Source organism: Carettochelys insculpta, chromosome 1, assembly GCF_033958435.1.
Source record: "Carettochelys insculpta isolate YL-2023 chromosome 1, ASM3395843v1, whole genome shotgun sequence".
NCBI lineage: Eukaryota > Metazoa > Chordata > Testudines > Carettochelyidae > Carettochelys > Carettochelys insculpta.
This window is the reverse complement of record NC_134137.1, coordinates 350,399,663-350,425,351: the sequence shown is the minus strand read 5'-3', so window position 1 is coordinate 350,425,351 and position 25,689 is coordinate 350,399,663. Positions and strand designations below refer to the sequence as shown.

General features: G+C 45.9%; 1 protein-coding gene across 3 annotated transcripts in view; it reads left to right on the top strand.

Moving 5' to 3' along the window:
• Window positions 1–274: 274 nt before the first annotated feature.
• CPNE8 (copine 8) overlaps window positions 275–25,689 on the top strand; it is a 201,278-nt gene continuing 175,863 nt past the window's right edge. The window contains exon 1 of one of the 3 annotated variants that reach the window (XM_075016163.1): window positions 275–988. In XM_075016163.1, the coding sequence (XP_074872264.1) occupies window positions 411–988 (578 nt within the window). In that variant the 5' untranslated portion in view covers window positions 275–410. The remainder of the gene's footprint in view (window positions 989–25,689) is intronic. The other 2 variants (XM_075016154.1, XM_075016147.1) reach the window with 2 other exon arrangements.

The window sequence follows — 25,689 nt, the reverse complement described above, 5'->3', positions numbered from 1 at the left end:
CAGGAAGCGGGGCAGAATGAGGTAGCCTATGCAGGGGGAGGAGGGGTGCAGCCCTTTGCGTATGGGCCTGTATCCCTCACTCTCAGTAACTTTCACCATCCTGGGGGTTACAGGATGCGAGGCACGTTTTTGAGGGGGGGCGCATTTCAAAGCTGGAAACCTTGCTCAGCCCCCCTGCGCCCTAGGCTCCCGGCATGGGTCTGCCTGCATCACTCCTGCCCTGAGCCCTACGCTCCCGGCATGGGTCTGGCTGCACCACTCCTGCCCCTGTGCCCCTACGCTTCCATCAGGGGACCGTCTGCAGCACTCCTGTCCCCGTGCCCCACGCTCCCTTGGGAGCCTGCCCCACTCAGCCCTGTGCGCGCACAGCTGCCGCCCCCCAGCGGCACCGGACCCCACATTAGCACCACATGTGGCCGCAGAAGACTGCACTTAACGGAGTCCCCCGCCAGGGGCCGCTGCACACGTGTTTCGGGGCAGCACGGGCGGGCTGGATCCGGTGTCTCCCGCTTCAGCAGGGTTTCCCCAGATCCAGCCGCTCGCTGCGGCTCACGTGCCAACCTCCCGGCCGGCGCCGCCCGGGGCAGGGAACGTTCCTAGCGTGCGGCCCGGAGTCGCTGGCGACCGAGGGTCACTCGTGGGCTTCGTGTCACGCGGGGGGGGGGGAGAGTTCTGCCCGCGGTGACGTCACCGGCCGCGCTCTCCTCGTCCTCCGTCGGCGTTTCCCGCCCGCGAGCTGTTGGCAGGCGCTGAGCCCGGTTCCAGCCAGCCAGTCCGCGGCCAGCGCCAGCAGCGGGCGCGGCGCCCGGAGCTCCGCGAGCTACCCCGCCCCCGCCCCACCCCGCCCCATGTTCGGGCCGGAGAAGAACTCGGGGCAGCCGACGCTGGACCGCGGGGGCAGGCTGGGGAACATGGCGTCTGTGGGGGAGTTCAGCTCGCTCAGCGCCAGCATCCCGGCCACCAGGGTGGAGGTGTCGGTCTCCTGCAGGTGAGAGCGGCTGAGACGGGGCGCCCCACCCGCGGGCGCTGCCCTGCGTGGGGAGTGCGGGGTGAACGTCCCGCCTGCTCTCCTGGTGCCTTGGGCGGACGGGGTGGACGTGCCTACACCGGCCCCTTGTGGTGTCCCGTGGGGCGGCCGGGGTGGGACATCCCTGAGCAGCGCTGGGGCCCGTGCACGCCGCGGAGAGCTGGTTTCGGGTCTGGTTGCGAGCTCAGCCCGTGCTTTCCGAGAGACGTGCCCCCACCCCGCGTGCTGCTTCGGGGGGAAGTTTGCAAACCCTCCCGCAGAGCGGGTGGGAAGCGGGACGCCCAAACCTGGTAGCACGGGCTCGTTCGCTGCCTGGCGATCTGGCGTTGGTGGCAGCAAGGCAGGGAGTGACGGCAGGTACCCGCAGATGAGGGATTCCCTCGTACCAGAGCGGTCGGTCAGCAATGCCTGAGCGCCTGCCCGCAAGTTATCTTGTCGTGGCAGCGCTGCGTGCGATGCACTGATTATCTCCTCGTGGGAGGGATGCCCACGGCGTGTGTTGCACAAGGTGTTTCGCTTTAGATCTACTCCAGACTTCTCACTGCGGGGGCCAGGGGGAGAGACCCTCGAACTGGGTTCCTGTGGTCAGGGAGCATTTCCTCAGCCCCGTCCCCACGTCTTGTGGGGTGCGGAGAGGAGGGGGAGCCCCTTCAAGGCATTGTTTTAAAAAAAACAGGTACAACTCTGATAAAATCTTAATTGTCCAGTCGCACACTCGGTCCATCCTTAACTATGATGATCGTGGTTAAAATCTAATTAATATCCTGTTCCTCGCCCATCAAAACTTACTGGGGCTGGTGCATGCGGGCGGGCAGGATGCGGTAAGTGTGGCAAAGAGGCTTTTTGCTTCGAGGGTGAAGAATTGTTGCTGTGTCCTATGAGGCTCTCTTCCTCGTGCTTAGCAATCTCCCTACGACTGCCCAATCGACTGTTGAACAGAACAGCAGTCCGTGTCGTTGTGGCTTTAATTGTTCGTGCTGCTTCCTGTTGAGAAGGAATATGAAACCGTTTGCTGAAACCTTGCCAGTGACATATTGTACTAAAGTATCCCGAGCTACTTCCTATCCTCTCTGACGCTCCAGAAGTGACTAGGTCGGCGCTGAAGGCGTGGCGGTGTTTTGCAAAACACAACGGCTGCTCGGCCCTCTCCCCCCTCCCCCTTATCCAAAGTAAGCCTCGGAGCTGTTTGGAAAAGGGAGCACTTCGAAACCAGGTTTAATCAACGACAAGTAAGATAGTCCTCGATTGCCTCCTCGCTAGGCTGATGAAAACCTAACCCCCCCAGCAGAAGGTGCTTGTTTATTCTTAAGTGGTCAGCCTCCTCCAACGATACAGTACTTTTGTTTCTCACCTATTGCCTCTCGTCTGAAACTAAAATGACAAGACATTTTTGCATAGCGATGGCCTTCTTGTTAATTTTTTGTGCAGTGTATGGCACAAGGTTGTCTCCGTCATTGATGAGGCTGCTTACTCACTGTGTGTGATACAATTAATAATCGCAAAAGACCGAGCTTCCCTATTTAGTAGGTAGAAGAGGGATGAAATTATTTAATGGGGTTTGGTTTTAAGACAATGCAAATGTTCTTCCTCTTGGGATGGAGTGTTTTGCATATTGACATTTTCAGTTTGTGCTACCTCAGAATGCTGAATTTCTAGAAGTCTCTATAGGATATCTAAATAGCACCCAAAGGGGAGCTAGACAATACACAGGACATGTGATTAAACAGGCTTCTAACAGGTTTGGGAGTTTAGCTTTAGTGTTGGGCTTTGTAAGTAAAGGCTATGCTAATATTTGTCATTTTATGGTATCTTTCACTTTTGACCCAGTGTTTGCAATTAGGGAACACTTCCATCAGATTGTTTACTGTACTATTTTGTGTTTTCTTTCACATTCAGTTTTAGTACTATAATATGGAAATAACTAAAACAGTAACTTTCATGAAACTTGAGTGAAGACAGTACTGATTTAAAAACCATATATACAAATACAGCTGATTAACTAGATAGCTTCTTAAATAGTCACTCAAGAAGTCATTTAAATGCTATACCTTACTTAACGTGATTGTGGAAAATACTGGGTATTCATGTTTCTCTGTATGTGCCCTAGGCAAAAGAAACATTCCATAAATTCATGCAACAGAAAGAAAAACAAGCCAGTTCAAACAAAACTGACTTCTTATTTAACTATTAACTCCTCCCTCCTGATTCTTCTTTCCTGTTTTATGTCTTGAGTCTTAAATTCTAATGTCTAAATATATAGGAATTCCTTAAGTGGTAAGCTTCAGTTTTTTGATTGACAGTAGAAGCATGCAGTAAATGGAAAGTGAATGACTTTAGGAAACACACTAATGAATAACACATGATTATGACTCATATATACTCATGTTTATTGACTAAGAACCCAAAACAAATAGCATTTCACAAAAAATATGCAGTATGGACAGAAGAATAAATTATGCCAGCCAGTTACAGTAATAAATGCTTACATTTTTCAATAGCAATTATATTTGTTTTTAGAAAATTTCTGCTTTAATGTATACTGTGGTATAGTATCTTAAATGATATTTTCATAATATAGAACCAATCTTATCACTAGATTGTACTAATTATTAACTAACAGATCATTAATTTGTGCTTGTCTGTTCTTACATCCCAACTACATTTTCCACTTCCTTTTTGGATATGTATAAAAAAACCATTGAACAGTGATCCATTTATTATCTGCTCACTGATGTAATTCGACTGTTAGTGGAGACAATGTGATCTACTTGTAAAAGTAAGAGATGTGGAGTTAGGAATACAATGGATGCTACTTTAGCTTGGACAATAATTCACCCTGTGACCTGTAGAAGCCACTTTACCTCTTGGTGCTTTAGTTACCTCATTAATGCATTGAATTTTCTAATAAAACTAGAGTCACATTAGTATTACTGACCATCAGAGATTTAAATAATGAGTGAGACCATCTAAGAAATCACGGATCTTGTGATTGCTCCTGCACAAAGATATTTTTTACTAGATTGTATTGTGTTTTTTTTCTGATCTGCCATTTAACTATTTTTTTAAATTGTCTCGGCCTATCACACACATGTGACAACTGGTGTTGCCCAGTTTCCTAAGTTTATTTGGTAAGGCATTCTTTTTTTTTTTCCCCTACCTGCTGCAGCTCTCACTCACACATCTGTCTGTTTCCTGCGCAGTGGTTAATCCTGCCCCTCCTTCCTCCAGTTCCTAATCAGTTTTGCCCATCTGTAGCCACAACACCTGCAGGTTTTGCCCCCAGTTTCTCTATCAGTTCAGTGTTACTGCATTTTTGCTGCTCTTGGGGTCTTTTGCTTCCATCTCCTAGGCTTGGGAGGCTACAGTTACCCAGCAAATTTATTCAAAAATAACAGCAGTTATTTCAAAATAACTTTGCTGTCGTCTAGACTATTTGAAATAGTGGGTGCATTATGTCGTAATCTGTAAACCTTGTTGCTGGCGGAAGAGCACCTGTTTTGAAATACTTGCTGTTAAGATGTGGAATAGCAGTTACAGTAAACCCTCCATTTAATGGACTAATGGGGGGAAGGGATGTCTGTTGTTCCTGAAAGTCCATTAAATGCAAGGGTTTACTACTCCTGGGTCTCCCAGCTCCAGTCCCTGCCCAAAACAAAAATTAAAATTTAAAAAAAAAACAAAAACTGCCACTCACCAAAGCCACCACTGGAGGAACCTCTGGACCCTGCCCTGTCTCAGATCCCACTGTGCATACTGAAGTTCACCATAAGTGTCCCAATGTAGTATCTAGCCCCTCTTCACTGGGCACTCGGAAAAATTACCAAATGGCCCCAGTGAGTCAATACATACACAAGCTCATTTGATTCAGCTGGGTATAAACTCCCAGTATAACAGCACAGCTCTGTGTTGGAGTTATAGTGAAAACAACTATAATATTGTAGTCTGAATTTAATTTTAGCAGGCTAAGTTCTTGTCAAAAGAAGTCTTTCGTGCTCAAATGTCCTTTATAGTGCTTTCAGCCAACCCCTTGTTGAGATCCCATTTTTGTGATTGTAATTGTACTATCCAGTTAGTCCCCAGATGCAGGATAAAACAGGGGTCCTTTTGCCTTTGGATTATAAGCCAGAGTTGATGGTCTTTGCACCGGAAACACAGTCCCTTGTGGCTTAGTTTCCATCATCTTTCCATGTTGATTTAACATGTTAGTATTGCCTTAGATTGCAAAGGTGGCTCCCATTGTAATAAGTCTTGTAAATGTAATTTACTAAGTACCACTTGATCAGCCCAAATCAACCTTTTGATTGATTACTTTCTCACTGTGTGGTTAATGAGGGGGTAGGGCTGATCTAGGAAAGAGAGTCTTAAAAGCCAGATGGGAAGTGGCCAGGGGACTGCAAACGGGAATTTGAGAGGGCAACCTTATACAACCAGTATGGTTAGGAAGGCCTGCATCACTTGTGCCAAAGTTGCACATGTCTCCTGAGCCTGTAGTGAGACAGACAACTTTACCATGGATGTCTCTACCCAGATCCTGTAACAGCAACAAAGGGTCCTGTGGCACCTTATAGACTAACAGAAAAGTTTTGAGCATGAGCTTTCGTGAGCACAGAGTCACTTCCTCAGATGCTGGTCATGGATGACCAGCATCTGAGGAAGTGAGTCTGTGCTCACGATAGCTCATGCTCAGAACTTTTCTGTTAGTCTATAAGGTGCCACAGGACCCTTTGTCGCTGTTACAGATCCAGGCTAACACGGCTACCCCTCCGATACCCAGATCCTGATGTCCTTTTGCAGAGGTTGTGGCATGCATTTCCTGCTTACAGAAGTCCAGGCTTGGGGATGCCATCTAGAATGAAAGGTGCGTGCTGATAGAATGTCTAAAGAAACAGGCTGGAGAGCTACAGGAAGAGGTGGCTAGGCTGAGGAGCATCTGTGCCCACAAGGAATTCTTTGAGAATATCAATATGGAGATGTCCAAGGCTGAGGAAGCCATCCAGCTACAGAGGATTTCTGGTCCAACAATATAGGAGGAGGGGATGGCTCTGTCTCAGAGAGGGCACTGGCAGTTGGTGATTGCTGGCAACAAGCAGTGGTCCACTCCTGTGCCCAGTACAAGTCATAGTTCTAGAGAATCATTATGCTGCTCCAGCTGCAAGAGATGAGGAACCCCCTCAGGCAGCAAAGGAGGAGAAGCTGTGTCCCCAGGGCTTGGAGCTCTGCAGCCACCACTCCCAGGAGGAAATGTAGGGTAAAGGTGATTGTAGACTCTCTTCTGAGAGGGGTGGAGGCACTCATCTGTTGCCATAACATGACATCTTAGGAAGTATGCTGCCTGCCAGGTTTCATGTCTGAGATGTTATGAAGGGATTGACAATGGACATCCAGCCCTCTGACTACTACCCCATGCTGCAACCATGTGGGCATGAATTGATACTATGAAGTATCATTCTGAGCAGATCAAAAGGGGACTACAGGGCTCTGGGTGTATGGGTGAAGGAGTCTGGAACACAGATGGTATTCTCTTTGATCCTTTGGGTCAAATGTAGGGGGTAGGGAGAGATTGATGTATCCTTGTGGTGAATGCCGAGTTGTGAAGATGGTGCCTTCGGGAGGGCTTTGGCTTTCTTGACCAGGGGATGCTTTTCCAGGAAGAACTTCTAAGCATAGGTGGAGTCCACCTATTGTGGAAGGGGAAGAGAGTATTTGGACGCAGACTGCTAATCTGACGAGGAGGGCTTTAAACTAAGTTCAGCGGGGGCAGATAACCAACGCCAGAAGGCAAGTGAAAAACATGGGGATGTGAAAGATGGGTCAAACTGGGGAGAGCATGGGCTGTAATAGTAGGGATACAGGACAGGTGAGACAGAATTGGATGGCAAAATCATGTCAGTATCTTAGCTGTCTATTATTGTGAGGCATATGGGGAATAAGCAGGAGGAACTTGAAATACTAGTAAATAGAAGACTGGGATATTGGTATAGACAGGTACAGCTTGTTCAGGAAGGACAGATGGGGGGAAAAGGGAGGAGATGTTGCATTATACACTTGGATTGAGGTTAAGATGGATATAGGAGACAGATTAGTTGAGTCTCTGGGTAAGGTTAAATGGGGTAAAAACAAGGATGATATCATGATAGGTGTCTATTACAGACCACCTAACCAAGCAGAAGAGGTGGATGAGAGTTTTTTTTAAGGCAACAAAATCATCCAAAGCACAGAACTTGGTGGTGACGGTGGAATTCAGCTATCCAGATGTTTGTTGGGAAAGTAATGCAGCAGGGTGCAGATTATCCAACAAGTTCTTGGAATCTATTGGTAGACAATTTTTATTTCAGAAGGTGGAGGAAGCTACTAGTGGGAAGACTGTTTATAGATTTGATTTTTAGAAAATAGGGCAGAACTGGTTGAGAAGGTGAAAATGGAAGGCAGCTCGGTTGGTGGTGATCATGAAATTATAGAATTTATGTTGCTAAGGAATAGTAAGAGGGAGAACAGCAAAATAGATAATGAGTTTCAGAAAGACATACTTAAACTCAGGGAGTTGGTGGGTAAAGTTCTATGGTAAGAAAGACTAAGAGTAAAAGTAATTTAAGACAGTTGGCTGTTTTTGCTAAGGGGACATTCTTACGGGCATAAGACCAAACTATTCCTATGTATAGGAAAGATAGGAAGTATGGTAAGAGACCACCCTGACATAATTGGGACAAAATCAAAAAGGAGTCTCGCAAAAAAGTGGAAACTAGGGCCATGTCTAGACTGCATGATAAAGTTGAATTTAAGGCAGCTCAATTTTATAATGTCGCTGTCTTCACTGCAAATACCACTAGGTTAATTTTAGGGAGCGTTAAGGTCGGTATTGTAACGTGGTGAGAAGTGACTTGACGTACCATCAAGTTCGAATTTAAAAGTTCGAATTAAGGATGGTGTGGAAATGCTATGTCTTTTAATAGACTTTTCTGGCCTCCAGAGGTGTCCCGTATGTATCGTGCAGTGCTCAACGGTTGTCTGCTCTGGCTGCTTCCATCTCTGCTGCTCTTCAGGTGTGCTGGAAGTCAGTAACAAGAAGCCCACAGATTTGAATTCTTCACCAGTAAGCCCAGGAAATTTAAAGGGTGCCCAGAAGCCTGAATTTCTTGTAGCCATTGCATTGCATAGGTAGCCATTGCTTGCCATCATGAGTACTTGGGTTTATGATCTGAGTTCTCAGAGTTGCAAGAGAGCTCCAGCATGGACCCAGCAGATCATGGCTCTCCTTGCTGTTTTGGCAGAGGAGTCAGTGACTGGCGGACTTCGAGTGTGCAAGTGAAACACAGACATTTCTGGAAAGATTTCATGTGGGATGATTGATAGAGGTTATTTGTGGGATGCTCAGCAATGCCAGGTGAAAGAACTCCAGGAGGCTTATCGCAAAGGCCGGGAAGCCAACGTGTGGTCTGGGTCATCTCCAAAGATGTGCTGGTATTATCAACAGCTGGACATGATTCTTGGGCGGGACCTGACCATGTTGCCCAGTCTTAATTGGGACTCTTCAGGAGGCTCTGTTCTGGAGTGAGATGAGAGGAGCTGAGCCTAGCAGCTGAGCAGGAAGAAGAGGCCAATGGAAAAGAGGATGGGAGCAGCCAGCAGGGGCCTGAGGAACGTGTTCCTGACAGCCCAGAGCTCTTTATCCTCAAGCTGGTCCTCTCTACTCCGATCCTGGAAACACCAGGGCCCGACTCTTATGGTGAGTGTTTTTTTTTTTTTGTTTTTTTTTTTTCTGAATACTACAAGTGGGTTGTGGCTGGTTATAGGTATAGATTATCTTTGGATCTATGCCCCTGAGAACAGTGTGCGAATATTTCTGGGGATGGAGCACTTATGCTTTTTGGAGATCTCCCTTTTATTTTTTTGTTCAAGGCTTTTGAGCAGGCCTGACTTACTGTGGCTTCCACTATAGCACACCTTGCCATGCCAGGCAACCAGATAGCAATCTGGTATCATGGCGCCACACAGCATTTTGACAAACTTTCCAGGCTTGTGGTCACACAGGATGAGCTCTTCTTTGTCAGTATCTGTTTAGTTTTAGGAGGGTGATGTCTTCTTTATCAGCCTAAAGAAGCACAGTAATTTGGGTTGGATTTCTTCACAATGATCCCAGCCCTTTTATATTTCCTTGGACCACATTGCTGCACCATGTGGCTGGTGGGTACTCTGTTGTCCCACCCCACCCCACAGCTGGTAGACTCTCCTAGCCATCACCCCTCCCACCATACTGTTGGCTTGATTGGGAGCCACGGATAAATGATTTTCTCTCACCAAGTGGCTGGAAAACTTTCTCCCTGCATTTCTTTGAACTTTATTGGGATCCCTCCCACCCAGCCATCCATGTGGTTGGAATCCAACCTTTACCCCTTGCCACACCATTGCTGGGTTCTGCAGACCATGCTTTTGTACACAGGTGTGTCCAGGGCTGGCTTTCCCTGCTTTAAATGACCTTTTCCTGATGAGAGTTGCTCCTAGGACTGCCGAGAAACCTTTTCCCCCTGCCATGTGGCTGGAAAACTCTAGCCCTGCATTTCTTTGCACTTTACAGGGATTCCTCCCTGCACAGCCATCCATGCAGCTGGAATGGAATCCTTCCCCCTTACCACGACGCTGCTGGGCTCTGTGGCCCCTGCTCCCAGACACTGGCATGCCAAGCACAGGCGAGTTTTCCTTGTGGAGAACTGCTCCAGGGAATGGCTTAAAAAATAAATTTTTCCCTGCTTCTGGACACTGATGGCTTCCTCCGCTGTGCATCTCCCTTTGCACCCCACCCGGTTCTCCCTAGTTAAGCAGACAATAGCTTACCATGTCCACAATTGAATGGTCTGGATAAGTGGTGGTTTGTGCAATGTTGAGTTTGATTCTTTGTCATCCTTAGAAATCAAAAAGAAAGTTTCACTGATTGTGAAGACAGAGACCCATTCATTCTATGAGTAAATGCATTGTGTGAATTGTATCTCAGTTTTGACCTTCACTTTCCAGCATAGAATCATAGAATACTAGGGCTGGAAGGGACCTCGAGAGGTCATCGAGTCCAGCCCCCTGCCCCAATGGTAGGATCAAGTACTATCTAAACCATCCCTGATAGACATCTGTCTAACCTGTTCTCCATCGCTGGAGATATTTAAGATTCCACAACCTCCCTTGGCAATTTATTCCACTGTTTGACCGCCCTGACAGTTAGGAACTTTTTCCTAATATCCAACCTAAACCTCCCTTTCTGCAGTTTAAGTCCATTGCCTCTTGCTCTATTCTCAGAGGCCAAGAAGAACAAGTTCTCTCCTTCCTCCTTATGACTCTCTTTTAGATACCTGAAAACCGCTATCATGTCTCCTCTCAATCTTCTCTTTTCCAAACTAAACAAGCCCAATTCTTTCAACCTTTTTTCATAGGTCACATTCTCTAGACCTTTAATCATTCTTGTCGCTCTTCTCTGGACCCTCTCTAGTTTCTCCACATCTTTTTTTGAACTGCGGTGCCCAGAACTGGACACAATACTCCAGCTGAGGCCTAACCAGTGCAGAGTAGAGCGGAAGAATGACTTCTCGTGTCTTGTTCACAACACACCTGTTAATGCATCCCAGAATCATGTTTGCTTTTTTTGCAACAGCATCAAACTGTTGACTCATATTTAGCTTGTGGTCCACTATAATCCCTAGATCCCTTTCTGCTGTAGTCGTTCCTAGACAGTCTCTCCCCATTTTGTATGTGTGAAACTGATTGCTCCTTCCTAAGTGGAGCACTTTGCATTTGTCCTTATTAAACTTCATCCTGTTTACCTCAGACCATTTCTGCAATTTATCCAGATCATTTTGAGTTATGACTCTATCCTCCAAAGCTGTTGCAGCCCCTCCCAACTTGGTATCATCTGCAAACTTATAAGCGTACTTTCTATGCCAATATCTAAATCATTGATGAAGACATTGAACAGAACTGGTCCTAACACAGACCCCTGCGGAACCCACTTTTTATACTTTTCCAGCAGGATTGAGAACCATTAAGAACTACTCTCTGGGTATGGTTATCCAGCCATTGATGCACCCACCTTACAGTAGCCTCATTTAAATTGTATTTGCCTAGTTTTTTGATAAGGATATCATGAGAGACTGTATCAAATGCTTTACTAAAGTCTAGGTGTACCACATCTACCACTTCTCCCCTATCCACAAGGCTCGTTATCCTATCAAAGAAAGCTATCAGATTAGTTTGACAAGATTTATTCTTTACAAACCCATGCTGGCTGTTTCCTATTATCTTACCACCTTCCAAGTGCTTGCAGATGATTTCTTTAATTACCTGCTCCATTATCTTTCCTGGCACTGAAGTTAAGCTGGCCGGCCTGTAGTTTTCTGGGTTATTCTTATTTCCCTTTTTATAGATGGGCACTATATTTGCCCATTTCCAGTCTTCTGGAATCTCTCCTGTCTCCCATGATTTTCCAAAGATTATAGATAAAGGCTCAGATACGTCCTCTGTCAGCTCCTTAAGTATTCTAGGGTGCATTTCATCAGGCCCTGGTGACTTGCAGACATCTGATTTTCCTAAGTGATTTGTAACTTGTTCTTTTTTTATTTCAACTTCTAACCCTACCCCTTTCCCACTAGCATTCACTATGTTAGGCAATCCTTCATCAGACTTCTCAGTGAAGACCGAAACAAAGAAGACATTGAGCATCTCTGCCATTTCCAAGTTCCCTATTACTGTTTCTCCATCCTCACTGAGCAATGGCCCTACCCTGTCCCTGGTCTTCCTCTTGTTGCTAATATATTTATAAAAAGCTTTCTTGTTTCCCTTTATGCATGTAGCTAGTTTGAGCTCATTTTGTGCCTTAGCCTTTCCAATCTTTCTCCTGCATTCTTGTGTTGTTTGCCTATATTCATCCTTTGTAATTTTTCCTTCTTTCCATTTTTTATACAATTCCTTTTTTATTTTGAGATTGTGCAAGATCTCCTGGTTAAGCCAAGGCAGTCTTTTTCCATATTTTCTATCTTTCCTACACAGCGGGATAGCTTGCTTTTGGGCCCTTAATAATGTCCCTTTGAAAAACTGCCAACTCTCCTCAGCTGTTTTTCCCCTCAGTTTTGCTTCCCGTGGGACTTTACCTACCAGCTCTCTGAGTTTACCAAAATCTGCCCTCCTGAAATCCATTATCTCTATTTTGCTGTTTTCTGTTCTACCCTTCCTTAGGATTGTGAACTCTATGATTTCATGATCACTTTCACCCAAGCTGCCTTCCACCTTCAAGTTCTCTACCAATTCCTCTCTATTTGTTAAAATCAAATCTAAAACAGCTTCCCCCCGGTAGCTTTTTCAACCTTTTGGAATAAAAAATTGTCTCCAATACAATCCAATAACTTACTGGATAGTCTGTGCCCTCCTGTATTAGTTTCCCAACATACATCTGGATAGTTGAAGTCCCCCATCACCACCAAATCTGGGGCCCTGCTTGACTTTGTTAGTTGCTTAAAAAAAGCCTCATCCACCTCTTTCACCTGGCTTGGTGGCCTGTAGCAGATGCCTATCAGGACATCACCCTTGTTTTTTACCCCTTTTAGTCTAACCCAGAGACTCTCAACACGTCCATCTCCTACGTCCATCTCCACCTCAGTCCAAGTGTATACATTCTTAATATATAAGGCAATACCTCCCCCCTTTCTTCCCTGTCTGTCCTTCCTAAGCAGGCTGTACCCTTCAATACCAACATTCCAATCATGTGTATTATCCCACCAAGTTTCTGTGATGCCAATGATGTCATAGTTATATTTGTTTATTAGCACTTCCAGTTCTTCCTGCTTATTACCCATACTTCTTGCATTTGTATACAGGCATCTAAGGTATTGATTTGATCTTGCCTCCCTGTTTTGACCTGACCCTCTTTTCACTCTGACATTGTTGCCCATGCTGCCTCCCATTTCTGACCCTTCACCCAGGTTTCCTTGTTCTCCATGCATCCTCAGCATGAGAGACAGGGTGCAGAAGCACAAAAGGTCCAAGCAGGACCTTATCCCACAGCACTTGGTGTAGGCTGAATCAGCTTCTGCTGCCAGCCAGAGGGACACAGCACAGTGGCCGCAGAGCGTCCTAGAGCTTAGGAGAGAGCATTCGGCACACCTGAGAGAGGGCGTGGCACATCTTGTCACAGCTATGACAGACCAAACCGAGGCCTTGTACTCCATACTTCAGCTGCAGACTCACTCCCTGTGCAGTATTCAGTTTGCAGGCTCCTCTCCCTGCAGCCCAGATTCCCCAGAATCCAGGTTGCCTACCCTTGCTCACCGCAGTTCCCAAATGGTGGGGAGGGAGGGCAAGGACAATCTGCCACTCCACTCCCAAGACCCACTGCAAAAAGATATTCCACCTCCCTTGACCCCCCTGCTTTTCCCTGTTGCTTAACCCTGTTGTCTCCCAAATAAACTTTTTTTCTTTTTATGACAACCGTGGTCTGATTTATTGGTTCACATGGGTGGTGGGATGCAGAAATCATTGTGGGAACTCAAGGCAGGGGGACCCAGATAGGGGTTGAGAGGGCTGATAGCACAGCTGCCTGCTGCTATGCCAAGGTCCACAGAGGACTCATGGCAGAGGGACTTGGGCGGGGGTGGAGCGGACTGATCTGCCTTATTTCACACGTGTGCCTCAGCTAAAAAATAACATTAGCTTTTTCATCCTGACCCCAAATACAAACATTGTGTTTGGGGAAAATAACACTCCCTTTAGATCCATTCTTTTTCCTGAACCTGAGTCCCCTTACACCCAAATAAAAGTATTCTTTCTGTGAAAGCCACACTCTGATTTATTGGTTATTCCTTAGCATTATTGGTCTTTTGTGGGACACACATCATTTTGGGGAGTGTGTTTTTGGGGGGATGAAGTACAGCAGAATTGTGTGGCTGCCCAATCATTCATGAAGCTATTTTTTCAAAGCCTCCCTAATTTCTGCTGCCTCTGCATTTACATTGGAGAATGCCCTTGTGGGTGGCCTGCTCATGGCATCAGCTTCTGTACTCCAGGTGCTCATGAAATTCTCCCTCCTGGATTCACAAATGTTTTGCAGAATACAGCATGCTGCAACTTTGGTGGGGACGTTACTTTCTGAAAGGTCCAAAAAGGTCTATAGGCACCTGAACCTCACTTTTAAATGTGCAAAGACACATTCTACCACCATTCCACACTTTTTAGAAGAAGTAGAATTGGAAATATACATCTCCTAGAACTGGAAGGGACCTTGGGAGGTCATCTAGTGCAGTCCCCTGCCCTCTTGGCAGGGACAAGCACCATCCCTGGCATCTATTTGCCCCAATCCCTAAATGGCCTCCTCCAGGATGGAGCTCACAACCCTGGGTTTAGCAGTCTAATATGCAAACCACTGAGCTCTCCCTCCCCCACTTTAAAAAAAAAAAAAAAAAAAAAAAAAAAAGTCCAGTGCCCTTCCTTTTTTTTTTAAAATCCATTTGCCCCAGATGTCTAAGTGGCCTCCTCAAAGATTGATCTCACAACCCTGGGTTTAGGACACCAATATGCAAACCACTGAGCTCTCCCTTCCCCCTACTTGCTGAGTCTGAACTTGAAGTAATCCTTGCCGCAGTCCAGGGAGCCTGTGCATGGCTTTATGAGACAAGGAAGCAGAAGGCAAGCAGGATCAACCAGTATTACTAAAGGCATCTCCACGTAACCAATCTTGATTTTCTGGTCTGGGAAAAACGTCCTATTCAGGAGCTTTCTGTACTGCCCAGAATTTTGGAAGATGAGTCGTCATGAACCTTCCCCAACCATTCCATGTTGATGCTGGTAAAACACCTTTGTGATCTACTAACATCTACAGCAACATCAAAAACTATCCTTTTCTGTTTATATACTCAGAGGCCAGGTGTTTTGGTGCCATGATGGGGATGTGCATGCTATCTGTTGCCCCACTGCAGTTAGGAAACCCCATGGCAGCAAAGCCATCCACTATGGCCTGTACATCTCCCAGGGTCCCAGTGATCCTCAGGAGTTGCTGACCAATTGCTTTGGCTGCCAGCACCATTGCGGCTCCCACTCTAGATATGCTCAGCCTGAATTGATTTGCCACTGAGCAGTTACTGTTGGGTGTTGCAAACTTCCATGGAGTGATTGCCACTTGCTTGTGAACTGTTACAGCTGGTCTCATTCTTGTATTGCTGCACTGCAGGGTTGGGGTCAGCAAACCACAAAGTTCCATAAAAGTGGACTTGCGCATGTAAAAGTTCTGCAACCACTGCTAGTCATTGCAGGACTTCAAAGTCATGTAGTCCTACCAGTGTGTGCTGGTTTCATGAGTCCAAAACCACTGCTCCACTGGGAACACTACACCCAGGGTGGCCAGCAATTCTAAGTTCTTGGCCGTCAGTTGAGCAGTTTCTTCTCCAACATCTTCATCGTCATTCTCGACCATCATCTCAGCTCAGTGCCTTTGTACTCGAAAGATAAACTGCACGAGATTCTGGGGAGTTGCAATAATGGTCTGGGCAACAACTTGAAGCCTTTGAAGATCCATGCTTGCACTAGTGCTGTGTCGGAGAAAATGGTGCAATCTCCCATTCATTTTTCATGCCGTTAGTTGGGAGTTCTGAATTCTGGGAGAGTGCTTTGCATTCTGGAATAATGACATTAAACATCCACAAGCAACAGTGGCAGTTTTTTTCCCACAACCCAGTGGTACAAAACCCCTAGAATGCAACAGGGCTAAGGCACTGTGTGATAGGTACCCACAATACATTGCTTACGTAGGCTACCTTAGGAAAAGCAATGGAGATGCAGTAAGTCAACACAAAGAAATGATAGGTCCGCTTTCCAGAACATTTGCGGACTATTAACTTTGAGGTTAAAAAGTTGAATTTATTAAATCAGTTTTGTTTCGGAGTGTAGATGTAGCCTAGGTCACGTGATAAAGGATGAATATAAATAAATACAAGTCTGTAGAAGGGAAATTAAAAAGCTGAAGGCACGAAACATGCTCAAACTATCTAGAGACACAAAGGGTAGCAAGAAAACATCTTGCAGATATTAGGAGAAAGGGGAAGAAAAAGGGCAGGGTAGGCCCATCACTCAATGAAGTGGGGAAAAAGTAATAACGATTATTTTCTTTTGGTTTTCACTGAGGAGGTTGGTGATTGGTTTGGTGGTGAGTGCTGAAGAAAATTTATATAGGCGTTGAAGCTTAGTTTCGGAGTAGAGCAAGTGAAATATTTTCAAGTCACCAGGGCCTGATTAAATGCATCCTAGAATACTCAAGGAACTGACTGAAGAGGTATCTGAGCTATTAGCTATCATCTTTGAAAAATCAAGGAAGACAGAGAATCCAGAATACTGGGAAAAGGTAAATTGCAGTGCCCATCTATAAAAATGGAAATCAGGACAACTCAGGAAACCTACAGACCAGTCACCCTCACTTTTGTGCCAGGAAAAGTAGTGGAGCAAATAATTAAATAATTCATCTTGAAGATCAGTAACAGCATGGATTTGCAAAGACCAAATCATGTCAAACCTGACAGCTTTCTTTTATATGATAACAAGCTTTGTGGATAAGGAGGAAGTAGTAGATGCCAGACTTTAGTAAAGCATCTGATCCAGTTCCATATGACCTTCTTGCAAAGAAACTAGGGAGATGCAGCCTAGATGGGGCTGCTATAAGGTGGCTGCATAATTGGTTGGCTGTTCTGAGAGAGTAGTTATGATAGTAATGCTGCAAGGGCACAACAAGTGGGGTTTTATAGAGATCAGTTTTGGGGCTGGATCCATCAGTATCTTCTTTGGTGATTTAAATTGCATACATAATATGCTAATAAAAATGACTCCAAACTGGATGAGATTGCAAGTGCTTTGGAGGACAGTATTATAATTAAAAATGATCTGAACAAACTGGAGAAATGGTCTGAGCTGCATAAGATAAAATTTAGTAATGACAGATACAAAGTACTACACTTAGGAAGGAACAATCAGTTGCACGCATACAAAATGGGAAGTGACTGAATTGGAAGGAGGACTGCAGGAAGGGGTCTAAAGGTCATAGTGAATCTCAAGCTAAATATGAGTTATCATTGTGACACTGTTGCAAAAACTGCCCATAATTCTGGGGTATATTAATAGGAGTGTTTATAAGCAAGATAGGAGAAGTAAGTTCTTTGCTCTACTCTGCCCTGATTTAGGCCTCGACTAGAGTATTGTTTTCAGAGGGGTAGCCATGTTAGTCTGGATCTGCAAAAGCAATGAGTTGTCCTGTGGCACCTTATAAACTAACAGAAATGTATGAGCATAAGCCTTCGTGGGCAAAGACCCACTTCATCAGATGCAGGTTCTGCATCTGACGAAGTGGGTCTTTGCCCATGGAGGCTTATGCTCATACATTTCTGTTAGTTTATAAAGTGCTACAGGACCCCTCATTGCGTTTTCAGTTTTGGACACCATATTTCAGGAAAGATATGGACAAATTGGAGGAAATCCAGAGAACAGCAACAAAAATGATTTTAAAGGTCTAGAAAATATGACTTGTGAGGGAAGATTGGAAGAACTGGGTTTGTTTAATCTGGAAAAGAGAAGACCAAAAGGAGACATAATGGCTTTCAAATACCATAAAGGTTGTTACAAGAATGAGGGAGAAAAATTATTCTCCTTAATTTCTGATAGGACAAGAAGCAATTGGCTTGAATTGCAGCAAGGGAAATTTAGGTTTGACATTAAGTAGAGCCTTGTAGCTGTCAGGATGGTTAAGCACTGGAATAAATTGCTTAGAAAGGCTGTAGAATCTCCATCATTAGAGATCTCTAAGAGCAGGTTAGACATCACCAGTCAGGGATCGTCTAGATGGCATTTGACCCTGCCATAAGTGCAGGGCTTTGGACTTGATGACCTCTTGAGGTTTCTTCCAGTTCTAGTATTCTGTCATAGGTGCTTTGTATGGCAGTAAAATTTTTAAATTGTGATTCAAATCACCAAGTGGAAAACCTCTATTTCAATGGCGCCCAAACTTTTGAGGGTTGCAAACCCCGCCTCCTCTTACTTCTAGCCCTTTTCCCTCGCACCTGAGCTGAGGCCAGGAGCAAGGCCATTGAGTGGTAAGGACTGTGGGCAAATCTAGGAACAGAGTTGCACCAAGCTGTGGGCAGGGAACAGAGCCCAGGCTGGAGCTTCTGGTGAGAGTGGAAGCAGAGCAGTGCAGAGATTGGGGCCAAGGTCAGACCTGGGGCCAGATGTGGGGTTGAGAGGGGGTGCTCTCCCTACTCCTGTGGGTGCTGACCCAGGTCTCGACATGACTCCCTGAATGTTTCTTCATGCCCTCTTTGCTTGGTCTGCCCCACACTTTTTTGGACATCTTTGCTGCATTTCAATATATATATATTTTTTTTAAGCAAAGTTTCCATTTCTATTTGGCTTTTTTTTTTCTTTTCAGTTGAGGTAACCATTTGTAGGATGCGAGAAGAGTTTGTAACGGTCTCATGAGAGCATATCGACCCCTCTGTGAATCCTCAGGAGAATCTAAACAGACCACTCTGTGCAAGGTGAAAGCTGCAAAACTAACTGCCATGGGAACAGCTGCAGAACAAGCCGCGCTTGCCAAGATTTCAAGGCTACGCTGGCAGTAGGCCACAAGAGATAGTGATAAGAAATGCATAGGCAATTTTAGGCAATCTTATGTTAATGAGCTCAGCTTTATCAGCTAGTGTTAGGAGGCCTGTTACAGAGCCTCTCCCCGAGCGAAGCTCCGGCACGTCGGGTTTCCCCCCCATGGGTGACAACAACGTCTCCGGGGCTCCCGTCGCGGGTGTCACGTGCTTTCAATAAACCAAATATAGCATTCTCCTTCTGGGTGCAGCCTCGTCTCTGGGGAACCCGAGCCTGGTTGGCTACACCATTAAAACATTTTGATTTACAGCTAAATAGAACTTTTATATGACATCTGGTATCTTTTTGGTATCTGGGAGGCTACATTTTACTTATGCAATTACATAGCTTAATTTCAGTTTTTTGATGTATGTTTTTGGTATGTTAGAAAATGTTGCTTTATCAATGAGAATTCTCTTTTTGCTTGTGATTTGTATCCACCTTTATTAGGATGGTAACTGGAATATACAGAAAGCAGTCAAGTAGCACTTTAAAGACTAGCGAAATAGTTTATTAGGTGAGCTTTCGCGGGCCAGACCCACTTCTTCAGACCATAGCCAGACCAGAACAGACTCAATATTTAAGGCACAGAGAACCAAAAACAGTAAGCAAGGAGGACAAATCAGAAAAAGATAATCAAGGTGAGCAAATCAGAGAGTGGAGTGGTGGGGGGAGGTCAAGAATTAGATTAAGCCAAGTATGCAGACGAGCCGCTATAGTGACTCAAAGTTCCCGTCCCGGTTTAAACTGTTTTAAATCTCTGAAAAGTGTGCAGTTTGCTTTGAAATTACAGGTTTGGAAGCCCCAAAGCAGCAGGACACATCTGTTGATTTACTCCTTTTTTCTTGTGCTAGAAGAGGTAGTGAGACAACCACAAGAGGTAGCTCTCCACAGAGCGGCGTTCACATTTGTCATGGAAAAAACTCCCCCGTCCCCCGTGTATTGTGGCTTTTTTTATGCACTTGTCAACCACAAAAGCTGTTGATCAAGTGCAAGTGTAACCTCTTTACATAATCTAGTTCTGTTATTTTATTTGAACCAGTATGTTGTGATTGAAGTGTTTGGGGAATCCTCTATTCAGTTACACAAAGGCTGTTAGATATTCAACCTTTGTTGGGATAATGAACTAATTAATTAGTTTGTACTGCACAATGAACACACTGGGCAATACAAGACACGCTTCTGGAGTGCAGGGTTTAGATTCGGAAATATTCAGGTGTTTCCCGTCTATGCATGAGTGGCTAGGAGAGCATTCATATAACTGCTTATATGCTAATGGCTGTGTGAGCAGGGCCTGGAGAAGCATTTTTTCCCCCCCATCAGCGGCACAGTGTAAGAGAAATCATGGTCTGGAGAATTAAGAGGACACAGCTGTTGAGAAATCTAGGAGGATATCACAACTCCAATTCTCTTCTTTCATAGATCCAAATATCAGAAAGGACCATTGTGGTCTGGTCTAATTTTTTGTGTAATACTGGTCATAGAACTTAAGGACTGAATCTCATTCTACCCAAATAACAAAGAGGTCCTCAAAAATAATTTACTGGGTCATGCTCAGTAAGGCCCTGTCAAAACGCAAGGATAGGATTTTTCCCCTATTGATCAGTCTTTAAGACTCTTTTCTCGCTACAGTATCTAGTTTGAAAATTAATAAGGAATATGGTACCACCATATTCAGCTGCATGTTAGTGTTAGACATCTGAGACTGTGCAGAAGATGAGGGCTCTCACTTTGTGAGTGAATTTTAAGCTGTGTGATCCACGGGCCATTGTCCAGCAGCACAGCCAGAGCGCGTGGGCCCAGCCTGGAGAGAGCAGGAGCACTGTGGCAGCCCTAGGGAGCTGTCTGGTAGCAGACCGTCGCTGGTCCAGCAAATTCTTTTTTTTGGGACCCCTTAGGTCCCAACCCTGCCAGACCAGGGAGGTGCAGCTTGTCCTGTGAATAGTTCTCTACTTCTCTTGAAGGATTTTCATCACAGTGCTATAAAAGTGATACTACTTAACCTGCAATTCCACCATTTGTAGAAGGGTGTTTCTGACAGCAAAGCCAACACCATGTTCTCTGGGTTCTTCTTGGGCTTTACCCTGCCAGAAAAAGGTGTAGTCCTTTTCCTTTAGAGATCCCGAATCTGCGAGTCGCGTCTCTTGCAGTGCAGCCATATCAACTCGGAGCCTCTTCAGTTCCTCGTTGATGACAGCGGTGTTTCGGGTGTCACTGATGGCCTGAAGATCTTCAGTCAAGCCGGTCAGCATGGTCCGCACATTCCAGCAAGCAAGCTTAAATTGTTGATATTTCTCATTTCTTGTTGATTTTCTTACTGGTTTGCCTGGTGCCCAAATTTCAGTCACTTGTCAGGTTCAGGAAGCTTAAGCCTCACGCACCCAGAGAGGCAGGTGAACTGTGGCGGGACAGTACCCTATTGGCTGGGGGCTGCCCAGCTTGAGGTGGGCGGTGACTGTCCAGTGAGATGTGAGGATCTCTCCCACCATCGAAGGCAACCCCCGGCGCTCGTTCTCTACGCCAGTCGAGCAAGAGCTTATAACCGGTATCTGTTGCCTCCTGTGTTGACGCAACGCTGTTCAGCGATGCCGGAGTACCTCTCCAGGCGTGAGCCTGAGCACTTATTATGGAGTCATGGACGGATCAGAAAGACTTCTTCGGATCACGCTTCAAACTTGCGCCAGTCCCATCCACCTGATCAGCGCTTATGCTCCAACCCTGTATGCCACACCAGAAGTAAAAGACAAGTTCTGTGACATGCTTAGTGCTGCTGTAGCGCAGATACTTGCTCGTGGACAACTGTACATCTTGGGTGACTTCAGTGCAAGAGTTGGAGCTGATTGGGCCTCGTAGCCTTCCTGCTTGGGACACTTCGGTGTGGGAAAAATGAATGACAGTGGACAGTGTCTCCTTGAACTGTGCATGTACCACAATCTGTGCATCACAAACACATTCTTCCAAATGAAGCCACAGCACAGAGTGTCGTGGAGACACCCAAGCTCGAAGCACTGGTATCAACTAGACGAGGTCATCACTAGGCGTAATAACCTCAAAAACGTCCTTCTGACACACAGCTATCATAGTGCTGACTATGATACAGATCACTTGCTACTTTGCTCCAAGCTCAAGCTGAGACCCAAGAAGCTGTACTGCTCTAAACCTGCTGGAAGGCCCCGCATTGATGCCAGAAGGACGGCAAACTTGGAGAAAGCTGAAAAGTTCAGAGAGACCCTCCAGGAAAATCTGCGCAGCGGCCCTGGGGGCGCCAATGTGACATCCAAATGGCAACATCTGAGGGATACAGTTTACAACACGGCCTTGTTGGTGTTTGGAAGAAGAGCTAGAAACACGAATGACTGGTTCGAAGCTAACTCCGATGAGATGATTCCAGTCATTGAAAAGAAGCGCGCTGCACTCCTGGAGTACAAACGCTCACCGAGCGAGAGTACCCAGCAAGCACTTGGAGAGGCCAGAAGAACAGTACAGCAGACAGCCAGGTGCTGTGCCAACAACCACTGGCTCCAGCTATGCAGCAGCATCCAGACCTGTGCCGACTTTGGTAATCTCAGAGGAATGTACGAGGGTATGAAGAAGGCATTAGGACCCACCCAGAACAAGATGGCACCTCTGAAATCCAAATCTGGTGAAGTCATCGCTGACAAAGCCAAACAGATGGAGCACTGGGTTGAGCACTACTCTGAGCTGTACTCACGTGAGAACGTTGTGGTTGACACGGCCCTCGATGCTGTCGAGCTCCTACCAGTAATGGACGAACTGGATCAGGAATCGACTGTGGATGAACTGAAGAGAGCTATCGAAAGCATTGCAGCAGGAAAGGCCCCTGGCCAGGATGATATACCACCAGAGGTAATCAAGTGTGCCGCGGACACACTCCTGGAACCCCTACATGAGCTACTGTGCCTGTGCTGGAACAAGGGTGAGGTTCCACAGGATATGCGTGACGCTAACATTGTAATGTTGTATAAGAACAAAGGAGACAGAAGCGACTGCAACAACTACCGTGGAAGCTCCCTCCTAAGCGTCACTGGTAAACTGTTTGCTCGTGTCATCCTTGGCAGACTCCAGAAGATTGCTGAGAGGGTGTACCCCGAATCGCAGTGAGGATTCCCTGCAGAGAGGTCTACCGTTGACATGGTCTTCTCTCTAAGGCAGCTGCAGGAGAAGTGCAGGCAGCAGAGGAAGCCACTCTACATAGCTTTCATTCACTTGACCAAGGCCTTTGACTTGGTCAGCAGGGATGGTCTGTTCAAACTGCTCCACAAGATAGGCTGTCCTCCACAGTTACTCAAGATGATCCAGTCATTCCACGAAAACATGAGAGGAACCATCCAATATGATGGCGCATAATCGGATGCTTTCAGAATCAGGAGTGGCGTCAAACAAGGATGCGTGCTTGCCCCGACATTGTTCGGGATCATCTTTGCACTCCTCCTGAAGCATGCCTTTGGATCTTCAACAGAGGGCATCTTGCTGCACACAAGATCTGATGGGAAACTCTTTAATCTTGCAAGGCTGAAAGCTAAGTCTAAGGTGCGGGAAGTGCTCATCAGAGACATGCTGTTCGTGGATGCTGCTGCTGTAGTGTCTCACACAGAAGACCAGCTTCAAAAACTGCTGGATCAGTTCTCCAAAGCGTGCAAGGAGTTTGGGCTTACCATCAGCCTAAAGAAGACAAACGTACTCGGTCAGGATGTTGCTGAATCCCCATCAATCAGCATTGACAACTATACGTTAGAGGTCGTCCACGAGTTCGTTTACCTCGGGTCCACCATCACTGACACCCTGTCGTTGGACACCGAGCTAAATAGGAGGATCGGAAAAGCGGCCACAACTCTGTCCAGACTCAGCAAGAGAGTGTGGAATAACAACAAGCTGTACACTCACACCAAAATGCAAGTCTACAGAGCCTGCATCCTCAGCACCCTCCTTTGTGGCAGCGAGACTTGGACCCTGTATGCCCGCCAGGAGAAGAGGCTGAACGTCTTCCACTTGCGCTGCCTCAGGCGCATCCTTGGAATCTCATGGAAGGACAGAGTGACCAACACCGCCATTCTCGAGCAAGCAGGAATCCCAACTATGCACGCCCCCCTCAGGCAGCGTCGGCTCCGCTGGCTTGGCCACGTCCACAGGATGAATGATGGAAGGATTCCAAAAGACATCCTGTATGGTGAGTTAGCCTCTGGCAAAAGACCTCCCGGACGCCCCCAGTTGCACTACAAAGATGTCTGCAAGAGGGACCTCGGAGAGGTAGACATTGAGCTGGACAACTGGGAAGAACTAGCAGACGACTGCAGCAGATGGAGGCAGGGGTTACACAAGGGCCTTCAGAAGGGTGAGATGAGGATCAGACAGCTAGCAGAGGAGAAGCGAGCGCACAGAAAGCACACTAAGGACTTGCCAGACACCCACCACATCTGCAAGAGATGCAGCAAGGACTGTCACTCTCGTGTGGGTCTTCATAGTCACAGTAGACGCTGTAAATGAAGTCCTCAATTGAAACTATAAAGGGCGCGATCCATAGTCTATGCAGACTGAAGGACGCCTACTACTTAACCTGCAAAACAAAAAAAGACTTTTCTTTTGTGCACGTATCATTTTTGTAATTGAAGTTATAAATATTGTATATATATTTGTGTTCCAAATGTTTATCTCTGTGAAAACCTCAGCAGGAAGTCTGGCCAACCTATTGTGAGAGTATGACTTGTGAGGGGATAAAACAAAGTAGCGGTCATGTAGCATTTTAAAGACTAAGAAAATTATTTATTAGGAGATGTGCTTTCTTGGGACAGACCCACTTCTTCAGATCTATAGAATTTCCAGTCCAGACCCAGTTATATAACACAGAGGTCCAAAAAAAAATGTAATAAAAACTGACAAATCAAATACATAGAACTGAAGGAGGGGGCGTTGAGGGCTGGGGGATGTTAAGTGTCTTGCCTGAGATAATTATGAACATCAAAGGAAGGGAAACAGTCCTTGTAATGCGTGCAATAATTGCTGTTAATGTGTTGAAGTTGAGTATGTGTTGAATTTGAGTAGGAACCCCAGTTCACAAATCTCTTGATGTAATCTGCTTTTAAAGTCTCTTTGTTGTGGGATGCATATTTTTAGGTCTTTAACAAAATGGCCCACTCCATTGAAATGCTCACGACAGGCTTATGTGAGCATTGAGATTCCTAATGTCTGCTCTGTGTCCATTTATTCTTTGGTGAAGGGTTTGCCTAGTTTGTCCAATGTACATTGCAGTGGAGCATTTGTGGCACATAATGACATGTATTATAATGGTTGAGGAGATAGCAGTGATTAGCCAATAAAGAATATTTAATGGGTGGCAATCTGCATCTGAGGGTCTTGGCTGTAAAACATGGAATCCAGCAGACAGGCAATAGCTGATTGCCTAAAAAGGACTTGGTCAGGTGACTTGCTTGCGTGACCCTGTCTATCTTGGAGTACACTCTTACACCAAGCACGTCAAAGAAGCGGTTTGATTTTTTGCAGCCTGCAGCTACATGTATTTCTGCTGTTAGCTCCAGCCCCAGGAACCTGGCAGGGGCTGGAGGAGCCCTGGCAGCTCTGGGGCTGGCAGCTGGGGCAAATAACCATTTTACCCATTAAAGTTTATGAACCGTTAACATATTGTTTTATGTTTTTATTAAGTGTTACAACAATTTTAATTGAGAATTTATTGTATTCAAACAAGACCTGAAAAATGTGATAATGTATACCTAACACATAATCTACAGTAATAAATCATTATCTCTTTCCTGTGGAACTACATTTTCTTTGGTGGCTCTGAAAGCTATCAATTTTCCTTCATACGGCCCTCTGTAGGCTTTGAGTTTGCACCTGCTCTTACACATAGAGAACAGTGGAATACCCTCTAGAAGGGAAAGCTATAAAAAGGACCCTAAGGTTCCTTCATTTTTTTGTCTTCAGCCTGCCTTGGAAATTGCCTGATGCACCCTGAGAAATGCAGAGGACTTTAATGGATACCCTGG